This window comes from Pipistrellus kuhlii, unplaced genomic scaffold, assembly GCF_014108245.1.
Source record: "Pipistrellus kuhlii isolate mPipKuh1 unplaced genomic scaffold, mPipKuh1.p scaffold_m20_p_1, whole genome shotgun sequence".
Classification (NCBI taxonomy): Eukaryota; Metazoa; Chordata; class Mammalia; order Chiroptera; family Vespertilionidae; genus Pipistrellus; species Pipistrellus kuhlii.
Window position 1 is genome coordinate 34,396,529 of NW_023425404.1, and position 18,764 is coordinate 34,415,292.

The window sequence follows — 18,764 nt, forward strand, 5'->3', positions numbered from 1 at the left end:
ACATCGATCAGCTGCCTCTTGCACCCCCCCCACTGGGGGTGTGCCCGCAACCAGTGTACATGCTCTTAACCGATCGAACCTGGGACCCTTTAGTCTGCAGGCTGACGCTCTATCCACTGAGCCAAACCGGTTTCAGCTCTTTAATCAATTTTGTTGTTTTTCCTTGGTGGCCATTCTAATTTTACCAATAAAGAAATTGAGGCATAATCAAAGGTTACTGTTTTCCTAGATTCTCTGTTCATTGCTTTACCATTGAACCTTTTGTGAGTCTGTGTGTTTTCCCCACCTTTGAGCTCTGAAATAATCCTAACTTTCTTTACCGAGGAGGTGCATTGAAATAGTAGTAATTTATCGGTTAATGATTTTAGCCTGATTCCCTTTATTGGCAGATTGTGAAGTTGGAACTGCATTGGTTTTTATTATAAAACTAGAGGCCCAGTGCAAAAATTCATGCACTGGTGAGGTCCAGCTGGCTTGCCCTCATCGGCTAATTGGGGCTAGTTGGCTGGTGGGGAGAGGTTGCAGGAGGTTGGCCTACTGGCATTGGGCCTGTTGGCCAGCAGTAGTGGGTGTCATAGCACCTGCCCATTCCAGTCATTCTGGTTGTTCCAGTCGTTTGGCTTTATACACACACACACACACACACACACACACACACACACACTCTTGTGGTTAATATAGAGTGGGATGTCTTTATATAGTTTTGAGATAACAACTGCAACATGGCCCAGCCATCTTGCCTCAGTGGTTGAGCATCAACTTATGAACCAGGGGGTAACAGTTTGATTCCCGGTCTGGGTACATGCCCAGGTTGTGAGCTCCATCCCAGTAGGGGGCTTGCAGGAGGCAGCTGATCAGTGATTCTTTCTCATCACTAGTGGTTCTCTCCCTATCCCTTCTTCTCTGCAATCAGTCTATATATGTAAACTCCTAAGCAACTGGTTGACTGGTCACTATGATGCGCACTGACCACAGGGGGCAGATGCTCAACACAGGAGCTTCCCCCTGGTTGTCAGTGCACTCCCACAGTGGGAGTGCTGCTCAGCTGACTAACGGGGTCACAGCTGGTGAGTGCAGCTGCCCTGGTGCAAGCCTCTCCCTTCTCTGAGGTGGCTGTGGCGGCGACAGGAGCAGTGGGGCCTGGATGAGTGGGAGTGACTTGGCCCGGGCTCAGGTTCCTCCCCGGCTGCCTGCCGCTTCTTGCACTACTACAAACCAGCCAGGCCTGTGGGGATCAGGCTGAAACCAGCAGTCCAACGTCCCCCACGGGGTCCTGGATTGCGAGAGGGTGCAGACCAGGCTGAGCAGCCCCACCCGGCCTCTAGTAAAAAGGTACTCGCTGCAAGCACCTCTGAGAGAAAGGTGCCCACTGCCAGTCTAGTCTCTCCCCCATGGATCTGGATTCTCATATTCTCACTCGAAACGGGGGTTCAGCACAGTCCTGAGCTTTTGTCTCCTTCCCACTAGGGCAATCCAGTGGCACAGTCAACAGTCTGTCCTCTGTGCGCATTCACGTGCGCACCTCCAAAGCTCTGCCTTTCGCTGCTCCCCTGTGTTTCTGCCTTACAGCCCAGATTCCCTCCATATGAGCCTGGGTCCTCAGGGTCTCGCCTGGAACTGGGGTTCAGTGCAGTCAGAACTGGGGTTGAGCGCAATCCAGAACTTTTATCTCCTTCCTGTTAGAGATTGCAAGCCAGGAACTCACCCACCCGTCCTCTCAAGCTCTGTCCTCTCTGCACACGTGCACCCGTATCTCCGTACCTCAGGTTTTCACAGCTCCTCTGATTTTCCTTGTGGTTTTCTCTATCTTTCTAGTTGTAGAGTTTCCAGTCAGTCAGCTTTCCTGTGGTTCTGGATGATGTCCGTTTTGTCTTTTAGTTGTATTTTTGAAATTGTGCGAGGCTACAATTTAGGTGTTTACCTATGCTGCCATCTTGCTTTCTCCTTCTGTACTATCTTTTTAAAACATGGGTTTAAGTAAGGAGTTGATATTGAAGGGACTCAAATGATAAGCTAAAGAGTTTGTAATTGGAAAGTAGAAAATAGTTTTGAACAATGGATGGTGATAAAGGAATAGGATTATATAGTCCAGCTGGTGTTGCTCAGTGGTTGAGCATCTGCCTATGAACTAGGTCACTAGTTTGATATATAGTCAGGACACATGCCTGGGTTGTGGCTCAATCCCCAGTAGAGGGCATGCAGGAGGCAACTGATCAATGTTTCTCTCCCTCCCTAGCCAGTTTGGCTCAGTGGACTGAAGGACTGTGGACTGAAGGATCCTGGATTCGATTCCATTGAGGCCACATGCCCAGGTTGTGGGCTCGATCCCCAGTGGGGTGTGTGCAAGAGGCAGCCAACCAATGACTCACTGATGTTCCTCTCTCTCTCTCTCTCTCTCTCTCTCTCTCTCTCTCTCTCTCTCTCTCTCTCTCTCTCTCTCTCCCCGTCTCTCCCTCCCCTCCTCTCTGAAATCAATAAAATATATATTTTTTAAAAATGTTTCTCATTGATGTACCTAACCTTCCCCCTTGCTTTCTAAAATTGATAAAAAACATTTTTTTAAACTGATTTTTTGAGAGAAAGAAACATCGATGTAAGAGCAAAACATCAATTGGCTGCCTCCCACACAGTCCCTTCTGGGGTTTGAGCCCACAACTCTGGCATGTGCCTTGACCAGTACTCAGACCAGCAACCTTTTGGTGCATAGGACTGTGCCCAACCAACTGAGCCACACCGGCCAGGGAAATAAAAACATTATAAAAAAGAAAAGAAGTAGGATTGTTAAAATTTCTGTTGTTCAGTTAGTTTTCCTTAAATCAGAGGCACCACGTAAAGTAGTATTTATTTTTATTTCTATTTTTTATATGTAATCTTTATTGTTCAGATTATTATAGTTGTTCCTCTTTTTATACCCCCATAGCTCCCCTCTACCTGATTCCCCATCCCACCCATGCTCTTACTCCCTGCCACTGTCTTCATCCATAGGTGTAAGATTTTTGTCCAATCTCTTCCTGCACCCCTTAGACCCCCTTCCCTCTGAGAATTGTCAGTCCACTCTCTTTCTATGTCCCTGATTCTATTATATTCACCAGTTCATTCTGTTCTTCAGATTTTGTATTCACTTGTTGGTAGGTATGTATTTGATGTCTTTTTGTTGTTCATAGTTTTTACCTTTGCATTTTTCTTCTTCTTCCTCTTCTTAAAGAATACCCTTCAGCATTTCATGTAATTCTGGTTTGGTGATGATGAACTCTTTTAGCTTTTTCTTGAATGTGAAGCTCTTTATCAGACCTTCAATTCTGAATGATAGCTTTGCTGGGTAAAGTAATTTTGGTTGTAGGTTCTTGCTGTTCATTACTTTGAATATTTCTTGCCACTCCCTTCTGGCCTGCATAGTTTCTGTTGAGAAATCAGCTAACAGTCGTATGGGTAATCCCTTGTAGGTAACTGTTTTTCTCTTGCTGCTTTCAAGATTATTTGTCTTTTGCTGTTGGCATTTATTTATTTATTTATTTATTTATTTTAAAATATATATTTTATTGATTTTTTACAGAGAGAAAGGGAGAGAAATAGAGAGCTAGAAACGTCGATGAGAGAGAAATATCGACCAGCTGCCTCCTGCATACCCCCTACCAGGGATGTGCCCACAACCAATGTACATGCCCTTGACTGGAATCAAACCTGGGGCCTTTCAGTCTGCAGACCGACGCTCTGTATCACTGAGCCAAACTGGTTTCGGCTGCTCTTGGCATTTTAATTATGAGTGTCTTGGTGTGGTCCTCTTTGGATTTCTCTGTTTGGGGTTCTGTGCGCTTTCTGGACTTGTAAGTCTATTTCTTTCACCATGTAGGGAAAGTTTTCTCTCATTATTATTATTTTTTTTCTTTTAAATCAATCTTTATTGTTCATATTATTACAAAAGTTCCTCATTCCCCCCCCCCCTCATTATTTTTTTCAATAGGCCTCCAATACCCTCCTCTCTCTCTCTCTTCTTCTAGCACCCCAAGAATCCAGATGTTGGTATGCTTAAAACCATCCCAGAGGCTCCTTATACTATCCTCACACTTTTGGATTCTTCTTTCTTTCTACCTCTCTGATTGGGTGTTTTTTGTTTCCTCATATTCCAGATCTTTGGTTTGACTCTTGGGGTATGTTAATCTAAAGTTGAGTTTCTGTATATTTTTTATTTCAGACTGGTCCTTAATTTCTGACTGGTCCTCCCCCCCCCCCCCCTTTTTTTTTTTTTTTTGTATTCTCATTAAGGTCCTTGAAAGTCTTTTCAAGTTTCTCAGCAGTTTTTAGAAGGTTCTTGAGTAACCATATAAATGTGATTCTGAACTCTGTGTCGCCCAGTAGTTTACTTTTCTCCATCTCTCCCATTCGTTACATGCTTCTGTGTCTCCACATTTTGGTTGCCTCCCTGTGTTGATGGAGTGGCTTTTTGTGGTAGGTGACCTATAGGGGCCAGTAGCTCTGCTTTCCCAATCACCCAAGGTTGTTGCTCTTGGTACACCCCTTTGTGGGCTGAGTGCAAAGTCTTGGTGTAGTTAAGCCTTGATTGCTGTTGGTACACTGGGAGGAATTGACTTCCAGGCCAATTGGCTGTGAGGACCCGCTGTGTCTATAATGGAAGAACTGCTGCTCTGGAGACTCGCTTATGGTACAGGCCTTGTTTCAGTGGGGCTTTGGTGCTCACTGAGTCCTCCTCCCGAATGTGTCACTAATGGATGTGAGGAGTTGAAATCTGGTATCTCACACTGAGCACTAGGTACACTGGCTTCTGGATCTCCAATGGGATGCAGTTCAGCTACTGTCTGAGGCCACCCTGTAGGAGCTACAGTGAGAACCACAGTCCTCTCCTCCCTGCTTGGAGCTTGGAAGCTTTGGAGCTGTCTGCACCAGGTTGTAAGTTTGCTAGGTTAGACTGCAATAGAGAAGGCCATTCATATGCAAAAGCCGCTGCTTGGAGCTTGGGTGTGTGGGGCTGTCTCAGGGCATCACTAGGCTAGGGCATGGCCAACAGTGATGGCTGCCTGTCAGCCATCTCTGCCTCTCTGATCATGTCCCTGCATCTTGCGCCCCAGCACAGCAAACAATTATTCTTGCGCGCAGCTCTGCAAGCAAGTCACCCTCACTTTCCGACCTGATGGCATACAGTCCAACTTTTTTCCAGAAACTTGATTTCAGAGAGATCGGGAGCTTATCTCTCTCAGGGTTGAAGAAAGCAATGCCCTCCATTAGCTGGGATCCGCTGCCAACCCGTCTCGCGTGCGCGTGGGCCCTGAATGCTCCTTTCTCTTTCTGTCTAGTTGTAGAGTTACTTTCAGCCAGCTTTCCCGTGGTTCTGGGTGATAGACATTTTGCCTTTTAGTTGTAGTTTTTAAATTGTTGTGCTCAGCAGCAGTTTAGGTGTGTTTACCTAAGCTGCCATCTTGGATCCTCCATAAAGTGGTATTGACTATCTTTCATTAATGCATAAGCACCTAGCCTGTTTTGTCTTCCAGTTGGAAAGTATAATGTCAGTCATCGGTGACTGACAGGGCACTTAATGTTAACTGTGGATTAGAATGTACTAATATCTCATGCATACATTAGAAAATTGATTTTTATTTCAATGTATTTTTATTTATTTCAGAGACGAAGGGAGAGGAAGGGGAGATGGAAACATCAATGATGAGAGAGAATCATTGATTTGCTGCCTTCTGCAAGTCCCCTACTGGGGATTGAGCCCACCACCCAGGCATGTACCCTTGATTGGAATTGAACCCAGTCCCTTTTGCTCACAGGCCAATGCTCTATCCACTGAGCCAAACTAGCTAGGGCAGAAAGTCAGTATCTTAAATGTTGAGTTTTTGCCATATTTGTGGGAAATAAAGTTATTGTTCTGGTCTATAAGCAGGTGTTAAAATTATCCTTTTTTCAGCTGAAGGCACTTTTTGGCTTTCTGCAGGTTTCTAACATTGAGTGCTGTGATTTTATAATGCATATATACAACTGTACATGGAAAAGGAGAGCTGTGGGTGATTTCTCCACATAATGTTATACAAATCTCAGTGCAATGGAGAAAATTAATGACAAACATTATAAAAATAACCTCCATTTGTTAGAAAAGTACAGTGAACACAAATAAGATATGAAGAGCAACAGACAAGGTAGTTTTCCATATTTTGTAAATGAAAATATTACATGAGTGATAATTTATGAAAATTTGGGAATTTAGTTGAATGCTCAAAATTTTTTGGATAGGCTAACATACTTTTTCTATCTTCAAAATTTTTTATAGTATAAGGGAAGAAAGTATTGCGTGACAGTTTCTCATAGAGACACACTCCCACCAGTTAAGATGGGACTATCTAAGATCTTAAATTGTATTTCCATTTTACTAATATTATTTGAGGAACTTTAGGTAAATGAAGATAATTGGAGAATATTAGATACAATTGAAAATATGAAAAGAATGAGGAAAAATATAAATTCATAATGTTACTCATGTAGGAAATGCAGTAATTGCTGACCTAATCTCATCACCCTGATCTTTTTGTCTAAATTTGCTTTATTGCATACATAACCATGCAGCTCTTCTTTCAAATTATTTAATGAAAGTGAAGCATAACTATGTGTTTAGTGGTAAGAATATTTTTTTGTTAAGGATATTCACGTGGATTATAAAAAATAGCATCAAAATTACCTCATTGAATACATTGTTTTGAACTTAGTCGAGAATTCCCACAGGGATGAGGTTTGTTTAAACTTTGTTTCTCAGCTTTATTTTCACTTTGGATTTGTGCACAGGATTAGTTTTAGGTACTTTGTCTTTGTATACTTAGTCCACAGTGAAACTAGACCAAAAGTTGAACTTTCCTAAATTTTAGTCTGGGACTGCTTAGTACTACTAGGGTTTTGAAAATTCCTTTATAGAAGTCTCAGTCATTCAGTAGCTTGTCTTGAATTGTGTGATTGCTGTCAGTGCTTGATAAACGGTGGAGGTGGAGGAGGGGGAGAATGAGTAACCTCATTTCTGAATAAGTTCTGTCCAAATTAAAAGAGCTTTTGTCCTCAGTTTATTTAACTAGGTTTAACCCTCCCATATCTTTCTGTTAGCTAGTGATAAAAAAGCTAACAAATAACTTTTTGGGGGTCATATGTATAGTATTAGAAGAGAGCCTTTTATATTAAAGGCTTGTGTGTTCCCTTTGCTACCATGGTGAACACCTACTGAGCTTATGTTACTTGATGAATAACTAGTCCAGATGGCTAAACTTGGAAGATATAAAACCAAAGCCAGGTCCAGAAAACTAACCATTTGGCTCATTTTTGGGTAAGATCCATTGTGGTAACTTTCTCAATTTGTTTTAAAGTTTAATTTTAACTGTTTTCTTGATTTTTACCTAGGTTACAAAATATCCTTTATGCTCAAGACCTACAGACTACATGTCCTACAAGAAGAGTCCAATGGTTTTTCATCCCTCAAAGATACATTAGAAGCATAAATATGGTGCCAAAAGAACTTTCTATGTTTCTCTGACTACGGTTCATTTGGACATACTTTTGTACTGAAGAGAGGTATACAGCCTGAGGCTATTCATTGTGGAGAGACTCTGCCGTGTAGGATAATGGACCATCCTAGTAGGGAGAAGGATGAAAGACAACGGACCACTAAACCCATGGCACCAAGGAGTGCACACTGTTCCCGACCGACTGGCTCCTCAACATCCTCTGGGGTTCTTATGGTGGGACCCAACTTCAGGGTTGGCAAGAAGATAGGGTGTGGGAACTTCGGAGAGCTCAGATTAGGTAAGAAATTGGTTATGTTCGTGGCTTCCACTAACTACAGCAGTAGCTATAATAAGCAGTGGTGTCTTTCACAGCAAGTGGTTTTTAATTTTATGGGAAATTCTCTTAATTAAGAATTCTCTTAAGAACCAAAGAATTTATGAATGGGATAGTCATTACCAGTTTATAATTATTATGCAAGGTTCATGTCTATGTGTATATAAGCTTTTACATTTTCCACCAATATTTTGATGTAGGAAGCTCTGCATACAGATAGCAATAAAATGAAGATTCCGATTTAGTTGGCCTAAAAGTTAGAGTCCTAAATGCTATCTTTCTAACAGACTTTCAGGTACTATAGATGCTGCTGGCCCTTGAACCCCACACCTTGAGAAGAGAGTAAGGTCTTGTTTTAATTCAGACCTTGCCCCTGATAAGGCAATAATACCCAAATTTAATCTTCAAGGGTATATATATATTGTTTAGAAAGGCTTTCCAACTGATACTATACATTTTTTTTTTTTCTGGAAGTCCCAGCATTAGGATTGGGCTAAAATTTCAGGGAGAAATTATGTAAATGTTTTTTCCCAAACAAGGAAATTGATTTTTTTTAAAACCTCACATGAGGATATGTTTTTCATTGATTTTAAGGGAGGGAGGAGGAAGACACATCAATGTGAGATAGAAACATTGATAGGTTGCCTCATGCACATGTCCCAATCGGGGATCGAACTTGTATGTGCCCTGACCTGGAATCGAACCAGTGTAGGGGACGACACTTTAACCATTGAGCAACACTGTCCAGGGTATGCGGAAATAAATTTTTTTATTTAAAGTATAAATTTATGAGTGAGATGATGACTAATGACAAAATCAACCAGTTTGAAATTGGGAAGAGGGTATATTGGCTGTTTGTTTATAATTCACCTCCTAGAAGAATGAAGAAGAGAAAATGAAAGATTTTATGAAGTTGAACTTCAGCTTCAAGAATGAAGAGGTTCCCTTTTAGGCTAAAGTGTTTTCCTTTTCTTCATAAACATTGAGGCTATGACCTATTATGAAGACTCCTTATAGGAGACTTTGGCTCTTGGGGGAATTCAGTCAAACCTTTCTCCAACTCAAACAATTCTGCTTCTTGACCCAACAACCCTTTCATGCTGATAACTGTCACACATCTCTCAGGCAGCGAAGGAGAAAATGTGAGGATATGAGTCAGTTTACTGCTGTTAACATTTCAGGATATTGTGCTGTGAATATTTTCATGTATCTTTTGCTTTTTTTTTACTGCTTATTAAATTTTCATTTTTTACTGTACATTTCATTTCCTTGTTAAATTTTTATTTATATCTTATTTTTTTGTTTTTAAAGTTGATTTATAGAAAAACAGTACATTATACATACTGTATATAAGAAAGGTTAAAACGGGTCTGGAACAAATTATTTATAGAAAAAGTTATTTATAGAAAAACAGTACATTAGACATACTGTATATAAGAAAGGTTAAAACAGGGGTCTGGAACAAATTATTTCACTTTACATTATTCCTTATAGGAAAAAAATGATTTGGTTTTTCAAACAAATCACTTCTCGAACAGCCTTTGGAATGAATTAAGTTCAGGAACTGAGGTTTTAGTATTCTAATACATGCAAGAAAACATCACAAAAGTAATGTTAAGCAAAAGAAGGCAGGCACAAAAGAGTGGTTTATTATATAATTACCTACATTTGTAGATATTTAACATAGGCCAAACTAATTTCTTGTTATTACAATCAAAATAGTTTACTTTGGGTGGTATGGATGAGGTTTATTGATTGGGAAGAGGCACAAGAAAACTTTTTAGGGTGCTGAAAACGTTCTCTCCCAAGATAGTTACATGGTTATGTGTATGGATATGTAACAATTCACTGAGCTGGTGCATTTAAGGTTTGTGCCCTTCACTTCATGTTAGTTATACCTCAATAATAAAGAAAAATAAGTGTTAAAATTATTTTAAAGGCATATCATTTGTACAAAAGGATTAAAGTTTGATTTTAGATATTAAGAGTATGTGTCAGTGATCCTTATACAGCTTTTCACCTTTCCTCAGGAGGAGCTGCTTCCCAATTACTGAAGGGTCCCGGATTCGATTCCGGTCAAGGGTATGTGCCTTGGTTGCAGGCTCAATCCCCGGCCCTGGTCAGGGTGTGCGGGAGGCCACCATTTGGTGTGTCTCTCTCACACTTAAGTTTCTCTCTCTCTCCCCCCTCCCACTCTCTTAAAAAATCAATGGAAAAAATATTCTCAGGTGAGGATTTAAAAAAAAACAAAAAACTTAACTATTAATTGCCTCAAGTTCTTTGGTTGGATTTTAATTTTTATAAATTCTAGGTAGTAACTTATAAACTGCTACTTTCACTTTAGGGCAAGATAATGTGACAGCTAGAGATCTAACTAAACCTGAGAACCTGAGGCTATATGTCCCTTTATCGGTATGACTGAGAACTGAGACGCTGGTTCTTTGAAATAATGCTGTGTCTGATGAAGCTTATGGTAAATTTTGTCTCTGAGGTGACTTACTGAAACAGGAAGTCTTCATGTAGTGGTTTTTATGGGCAGCATCACATCCAGGATTGCTGTTTCAAATGGGCTGAGTTTAGGTATAAACTCAATTTTTTAAGCTCCAAAAACTATGTAATGCAGGTTTTTATTTTGTTTTGTTTTTTCTATCAACACTAAAAGAATCCATAGCTGAAAGCCATCTCATCAATGGCACTCTTTACCCATTAAACTGCCTGCCTCTCTCTCATATATCAGATATATCAATATTTAGCTAAAGCAGTCATTCATTTTAAATGGACAGAATTTTAACTCTATGTAATTAAGTTCTTCCAGAGCAAAAGTTTGAGTACTATCACTCAGGAAAATGGTTGAATGATTGTCTAGCTTTCCACATGTGGCAGCAATTTGTGTTGTCCTGTTTGGTTTAAATCAGTGTTCAGCAACCTCAGCTCATGTGCCACATGCGGCTCTTTGGCCCCTTGAGTGTGGCTCTTCCACAAAATACCATGGCCTGGGTGAGTATTTTGAAGAAGTGGTGTTAGAAGAAGTTTAAGTTTTAAAAATTTGGCTCTCAAAAGAAATTTCAATCTTTGTACTGTTGATATTTGGCTCTGTTGACTAATGAATTTGTCGACCATGGGTCTAAACAATGTTTCCTGACAAAGGAATTCATTAAAGTAATGCATAGCTCAAGAGAATTATCCAGTCACCTCTAGAGCCTCTTTGGTGTAAGGATAATTGCTTTGTCAGATGGTGACATGTGTTCAGTTCTTTGATTCCCTCAGAGAAAAAAAGCAAATGGAAGCAAGCTAGCAATTTGTGATATATTAGCCATCATGTTTGGTGTTACAGAGGCTGTTTCATTTATTATACTTCTGTGATTATATTCTTTTATACAGATAATAGATGCCCGGTGCATGAAATTCATGCACAGGGGTGTGTGTCCCTCAGCCCAGCCTGCACCCTCTTCAATCTAGTACCCCTCGAGGGATGTCCGACTGCCCGTTTAGGCCCCATCCCAGTAGCCAGGCCAGTCGCCCACAACTTCACTCCTCTGCTGGCTTGGTCACCCCTAACTGCCCTCCCCTGCAGGTTTGATTGCCCCCAACTGCCCTCCCTTGCAGGCCTGATGCCTCTCAACTGCCCTCCCCTCCTGGCCTGATCACCCACAACTGTCCTCCCTTGCTGGCCATCTTGTGTCCACATGGGGCAGCCATCTTTGACCACATGGGGGCAGCCATCTTGTGTGTTGGAGTGACTGTCAATTTGCATATTACTCTTTTATTAGATGGGAGGATTTATCCTGGTGCAGTCAAATGACCATTGCCTACTCTCTTGATTCTCTTTCTGTTCTCCACTGATTGAACATAACTTTTGACCCTTCTCTTTTCCTTATCCCTCATATTTACATGTGGTTAGATTTTTCTTCAAAATGCCTTTTCTTCAAAATGCTCAGTTGGTTAGAGCATTGTCCCAATATGCCAAGGTTGCAGGTACAATCCCCAGTCAGGGCACATACAAGAAGCAACCAATGCATGCATAAGTAAGTGGAACAACAAAATATCTTGATTATAAATCCAGTTTTTAAGTCATTCTCTTTTCAGAAAGTATTGTCTCATACCTACAATAATGGAGGTAATAAAAATTAGACTTATCCACATATAATACCTTAAAAAAAATTAGACTTATCTAACACCTTGCAGTTTACAAAGTACTTTCATATATTCTAACTCATGTAATTTTCATAATGACACTGTATGTGGTAGATATCATTTAAATGTTCTATAAAAACCTATTTATTTTACTTGTAGGTATCTTCTCTTTTACCTTATTATATTGGGTCCAGATGAGTACTTTAAAAACACAACTTTTCCTCTTAGCTTACGAGATCTTTGGTGGTTTCACAGCATGTTGAATAATAAAATCAGAAGACCTATATTTGCATTTAGAATTATCCATAATTTGATAACCAGCTTTCTTTTTTATTACCTTAGAACTTTCTCAGAAGAACCTTCTTTGTATATCAAATCAGTTTGATTCACTTCACCAGACATCTGCTACCTATTATATATCAGATACTATTTTATTGCTATAGATAAAAAGATTAGTGGAACATTCTTCATGTCCTTAGGAAATTTGTGTCTGAGGTAAAAAGATATGCATAGCTTATTGTACTATATATGGGAGATTATGGAAGTGGGCGCTGCCTCAGTTCATTTATTTGTTTGTTTATTTCAGAGAGGAAGGGAGAGGGAGAGATGAATAGAAACATCAATGATGAGAATCATTGATTGGCTGCCTCCTGCACGCCCCCCACTGGGGATCGAGCCCGCAACCCAGGCATGTGCCCTTGGCTAGAATCGGACCTGGGAGCCTTCGGTCAGCAGGCCAACGCTCTATCCACTGAGCTAAACCAGTCAGGGCGTCAGTTCTTTATAAAGTGTATTTAGAAAAGGGATATTTTTTAAAAATATATTTTATTGATTTTGTACAGAGAGGAAGGGAGAGAGAGAGAGAGAGCTAGAAACATTGATGATAGAGAGTCATCGATCAGCTGCCTCTTGCACACCCCCTACTGGGGATATGCCCGCAACCAAGGTACATGCCCTTGACTGGAATCGAACCCGGGACCTTTCAGTCCCCAAGCTGACGTTCTATCCACTGAGCCAAACCAGTCCCGGCCAGAAAAGGGATATTTTAAAGGAACCAAATAAATAAAAATAAAAATAAAAAATTGGGAGAGTAGATAAAAACAGATGAGAAATGTTAACAAAATTTTGGAAGCTGGAAAGCAGATAGCTAAGTAGTAGCTGATTTAGCAGTCCAGAGAAAGCTGAATGATTAAAAGGGTAGGCCAGTTTTTAACATAAAATACACCAGATAGGCTCAAGAATTGGAGACACTAGAAACTTCAGAATGTTAGGATGCAAAAGGAGCCCAAAACAGGAAGCATGGTTGCAGGTCTTTATGTGAAGCAGTTGGATATCTAAACCTTTTCATTCCTGGCATCACCTCCCCCTGCAGCTTCCCTTTTCCATCTTCACGGGAGATGGAAGGTTTACACTGTTGAAGGAGAACTTACACTGAAAACTGGCCTTCTTGGCTGAACCTGGGGAAAATGAGAAAAAGTTACCTACTGATGAGTGAGAAACCCTCTCCCCCCCAGACTCTGGAAGAAACAAATCCAAAGTGCCGGGGTTTCTTTAAACGCTTTCTCCTCTAAAGAAATATGTGTATAATTTCTGTAATATAGTAAAGTTGTTTTATTGTGGCTAAACCAATTTCAGCCTATACCATCTACTTCTCATTTTTTGTTAGATTGCTCATGTAGTTTCTTCTCCTAAGATGCCTTTTTACCTTCTTCAAATTAAAATCCTCTTATTTTTTTTACTCTTGCGGGAGGTGGCTAGAAGGAACTGTTTGGGACTCTAACAGCCAGCCCTTTGTCTCACTCAGCCACAATCCCCACTGTGTTTTTTGTTTGTTTTGTTTTGTTTTGTTTATTTTGTATGTGTATTTATTGGAGAGAGGGAGAGAGAGAGAGAGAGAGAGGAGAGAAACATCAATTTGTTGTTCCATTTAGTTGTGTATTCATTGATTGTTTCCTGTCTGTGCCCTGATTGGATATCAAACCACAACTTTGGAATATGGGATAGTACTCTAACCAGCTCAGCTACTCAGCCAGGCTAATCCCTGCTGGTTTTTACAGCCAGAAGTTATAGGGACTTCTCTTTCTGGTACTGGATCCCTGGATTGCGACCCCTCCCTCCTCAGGGTTGACTTCCACAGCTGAGATATTTATCCTAATTTTTATCTGCCACATGTTTGTTTGGTATACCATCCGTCCCATGTTTTCGCCCTTCCTACCAGTCTGGATGTGGCTTCTTTATATCCTTAGTTGTAGGGCTTCCACTCAGCTAATTTCAAGTGGTTCTGAGTGATGGTGGTTCTGTAGTTTAGTTATATTTTGATGTCTATACAAGTAACTTTTAGTAAGTTAAGGTTTGGGGGTCTGAGATGTGTAGAGCATAGTCTTAAGCAGCATAGGACATTGACAGAATTCTTAGATAAAATCTCTACTCCTCAAGGTATTTGTAGTCTAGCTAAGATAGTTCAAATAAATAAGAAGCAATGTAAAGTCCAGTGCAGTGACTATATATTGTATTCAAAACACTAGGGAGGAATTAAAGCTTTCAAGAATCATTGGGGTTAGGGAGGTGAAGGTAGCTAAGTACCCAACATGTAATATGGGCTCACTTAGTGATAGTTATTGCTCTTATCCTCATCCTCACTGCTAATTCCTATTCTAAATGTTTAGGAAAATATTGATTTTATTTATACAAGCAGAGAGATTGATAGGAAAAATTGTTTTTATTTTAGGAAGAACTTTAAGATCTTTAAATGTTGTTGGAGAGCTGTTTCCTGCACATAGTGAAAGATACAGAGCTAGAGTTTCTAGTGAAGGGTCAAAACAGCTTTGAGAATAATTTCCTTATATACAGTAGATAAGTTTTCCAGAAGGTGATTAGGACAGTAGTTGGTTTTATTTCACACTGTTCTTTATACCAACTAATATTGACACTAAATACATGATAAAAAATATAAAATCCCCATTTGTCAGTGAGTTGGAAAAATGAGGGTATGTGTTTATTGTGCCAAGAGTTAAAATCTCTGTATCTTTGAAATTCTGGATTTTTTTTTTCTTGGTTAATCTCATGGTATAATTGTTAGGGAATATTAAAAAAAAATGTGCATACGTGAGAGAGGTAAATAGATTTTTTAAAAATATTCTTGTTTCTAATTAAATTTTTCAAGTTCTCAAGCTGTTTTTTGTTCTTGTCTTGCTGGGTCTTACCATCTTTATTTAGCTTTTCAGTTATAAATCATGTTTTATATATGTGAACAGCTTTGGGAATGTGACCTTTCTCATGACCCTGTAAGCTAAGATTTTGCTTTGTATTTCCCAGAATAAGTGTCACTAAAACATACATTTTTTTTCTAGGTAAAAATCTCTACACCAATGAATATGTAGCTATCAAACTGGTGAGTAGAATCTATATTTGTACTAGGTGTATATTGGTGCTCTCACCTTCACGTATATATATTTTTTTTTTACAGGAAATAATTGTGAGCATTTACAAAATATTAATTTTTTTATCTTGCATATGATCCCATAAAGTCATTTTCCTTCAACTATATATAGTGTTATAGTTTTGAATCACTGTATACTATATAGCATTAAATGACATAGTGATTTTTGAATCACTATGGCTAAACTATAGTTTAGCCATAGTGATTCAAAAATAGTTAATAAAAATATTACTGGAAGAAGAAAAAAATCACTGCAAAACTATTGTAGTAATTTTTGTGAACTTTATACTTTTCACAGCACTTTTTAAAATAGGGGTGTCGAACTCAATCAGAGAAGGGGCCAAATCTAAAATCCAGCCTAAATCGCGGGCCGAATGGTTTACTGAACAGTCATAAACTGTCATTGTGATGGAAACGCAGCGGAGTGCAGTGATGACAGCGCGGTGCGGGCCACATTGCAAGGCCTGGCGGGACGGATTTGGCCCGCGGGCCTTGTGTTTGACACATGTGTTTTAAAAGATAAAATCAGCCCTAACTGGTTTGGCTCAGTGGATAGAGTGTCAGCCTGCAGACTGAAAAGTCCCAGGTTCAATTCCAGTCAAGGGCATATACCTGGCTGACTTGCAGACTGGGAGAGCAGCAACACAGTGCAGTGGTGAACTTGTCATTTGATGGGAGAAACAGGAAGGGGTTGGGCCCAGGGCATGTGCTGATTGGTGGCTCAATGTCTCCATGATGTCCTGGCGGCAGACTCTGGGGAAGGGAAGATCTATCAGTCATTACTATTTCTATTTGGTGAATTATTAGTAATTTTGTGAATTATTAGTAATTTTGCTAATAGACAAATTCCTTAGTATTCTGCTTTGATGGTAATACAGTGGGAGATCTAAAACCAAATGGAGATCAAGAGAGATTCCCTCCTTATCTATAGAGCTAAATGAATAAAGAAGTGACTTTACAATATAATATTCTGTATTTTTCTTTTGACTACAAGAATCTTGAGAAACTTGAAGTCCAGTTCTAATGATTGCTACTTTTACAATTAAAGAAGGGTATGAGTTCTTTAGGATTCCTTAGGGATATGATACAGCATATCCTTGAACAATGTTTTGGTCAGTGTCATTTCATTAAAATGTTAATGAGTTGTCCTAGGAACTTAACTCCTGTTTTTATTAGATAGCCTATGATAAAATTGATTTCTTTATACATTGTTTTGCTGCAGTTCCAAAAACCCATTGACAACTTTATGTAAGGATGTACCATATTCCAGTATATATGAATTGATTTCAATGAAACCTTCCATAAAGTAAAGGGATAGCCTAGACAACTTCAAGGAAACTTCTGAATTCTGTAATTTATAGATTCTGTATCTTAAGAATAATGCAGAAAATTTCAAGTGGTTTCCGAAAGAGCTTTCAAAGGTGATCAGAGAGCTAAAATATAGGACCAATGAGGAGAGGTAAAAATAATTGAAATTACTTTGCCTGAATAAAGGAAGTTTAAGAAGTGATTGAAATTTTGTCATTTGAAGATAGCTATTATAGTATTTGCAGATTATTGCAAAGCTATTTTACCTGTTATTCAAGGCATAAGAGAAATAGGCTTCAATTTCAGTAGTGGAGATTTCAGTTACATATAAAGAACTTTTTAAATATCAGCATGAATTATCAATGAAAGCTGTGGAATCTTCTTTCTTTGAGCCTATCTAAAAATAGGATAAGAAACCTTTTAATAGGGAAAGAACATATTTTTTAACAAGTGATGTTGGGAAAACTGGATATCCATATGCAATGAAGTTGACCTTTATCTTGCACTATATGAAAAATTAACTCAAAATGGTTCAAAGACCTAAACCTAAGAGCTAAAACTGAAAACCTCCTAGAAGAAAATGTAGGGAAAAACTTCATGACTTGATTTGTCAGTGGCTTTTTGGTTATTACACTAAAAGCACAAGTAAGAAAAGATAGATAAGCACTGGCTTGTGTTGTGCAGTGGTTAGAGCACCAGCCTGTGCACCAAAGGAACTCAGGTTTGTTTCCCAGTTAAGGGCACATACCTGCATTGCAGATTCCATCCCTGGCCCTGTTCAAGGTCTATCCAGGAGGCAACCAATTGATGTATCTCTCTCATATCAATGTTTCTCCCTCTCCCTTCCACTCTCTCTAAAAACCAATGGAAAAGGTATCCTCAGGTGAGAAAAAAGAAAAGATAGATAAGGTGGATTTTATAAAAACTAAAAATTTGCCAAAACCGGTTTGGCTTGGTGGATAGAGCGTCAGCCTGTGGACTGAAAGATCCTGGGTTCGATTCCGGTCAAGGGTATGTTCATGGGTTGCTGGCACATCCCCAATGGGAGGTGTGCAGAAGGCAGCTGATCGATGATTCTCTTTCATCGATGTTTCTAACTCTCTGTCCCCTCTCTTTTCCTCTCTGTAAAAAAATCAATAAAATATATATTTTTTAAAAAACAACTAAAAATTTATATAATATCAAAAGCCTGAACAGAGTGAAAAGGCAATCCAGGAAATGGGAGGGAGAAAGTACTAAAAATCATATATCTGATAAGAAATTACTATCTCGAATTTACCTTTTTAACCACTTTTAAGTATGCAGTTCAGTGATATTAAGTACATTCACATTGTTGACTATCCATTTCCAGAATTTTTTCATCTTCCTCAACTGAAATTCTATACCCATTCAACACTAACTTGCCATTTTCCTCTGACCCCAGCCCCTGGCAACCACAATTCAACCTTCTGTCTCTATGAATTTAACTATTCTATAAGTGGGATGATTATAAGTCCTTTTATAACTGGCTTATTTTATTTAACATAATGTCCTCAAGGCTCATCCCATGTTATAGCATGTGTCAGAATGTTCTTGTTATTGCTGAATAATATTCCATCTTATGTGTGAAACAAAATGTACCCACATTTTGTTTATCCATTTAGTTGTTGATAGATAACCCAAGTTGCTTCCACCTTTTGACTATGGGGGTTAATGCCAGTATGAATATGGATGTACAAAAATCAATTTGAGCCTGTCCAGCGTGACTTAATGGTTGAGCATCAAACTATGAACCGGAAGGTCACGGTTCAATTTCCTGTCAGGTTACAAGTCTGGGTTGCAGATTCAATCCCCAGTGGGGGGCATGCAAGAGGCAGCCAATCAATGATTCCCTCATGATTGATGTTTCTCTCTACCTCTCCCTTACTCTCTGATATCAATAAAAATATATTTTTAAAAAATCAATTTGAGTTCTGATATTTTTGTGTAAATATTTAGAAGTGGGATTGTTGTATCATATGGTAATTCCATGTTTAAATTTTTGAGAAATTGCCATACTCTTTTCCACAGTTGC

The 18,764-nt window shown here is 39.3% G+C and overlaps 1 protein-coding gene across 11 annotated transcripts in view; it reads left to right on the top strand.

Moving 5' to 3' along the window:
- Positions 1–18,764, top strand: part of CSNK1G1 (casein kinase 1 gamma 1) — a 123,403-nt gene that overhangs the window by 23,391 nt on the left and 81,248 nt on the right. For 10 of the 11 annotated variants that reach the window (XR_004988190.2, XR_006741647.1, XR_006741648.1 and 7 more), the window contains exons 2-3: positions 7,393–7,794; positions 15,315–15,355. Coding sequence is in view for 7 of the 11 variants with exons in the window: in XM_045581635.1 (XP_045437591.1) it covers positions 7,614–7,794; positions 15,315–15,355 (222 nt within the window). In the remaining 4 variants the exon portion in view is untranslated. Of the gene's footprint in view, positions 1–7,392; positions 7,795–15,314; positions 15,356–18,764 lie in introns of those variants that run through there. The other variant, XM_045581642.1, reaches the window with a different exon arrangement.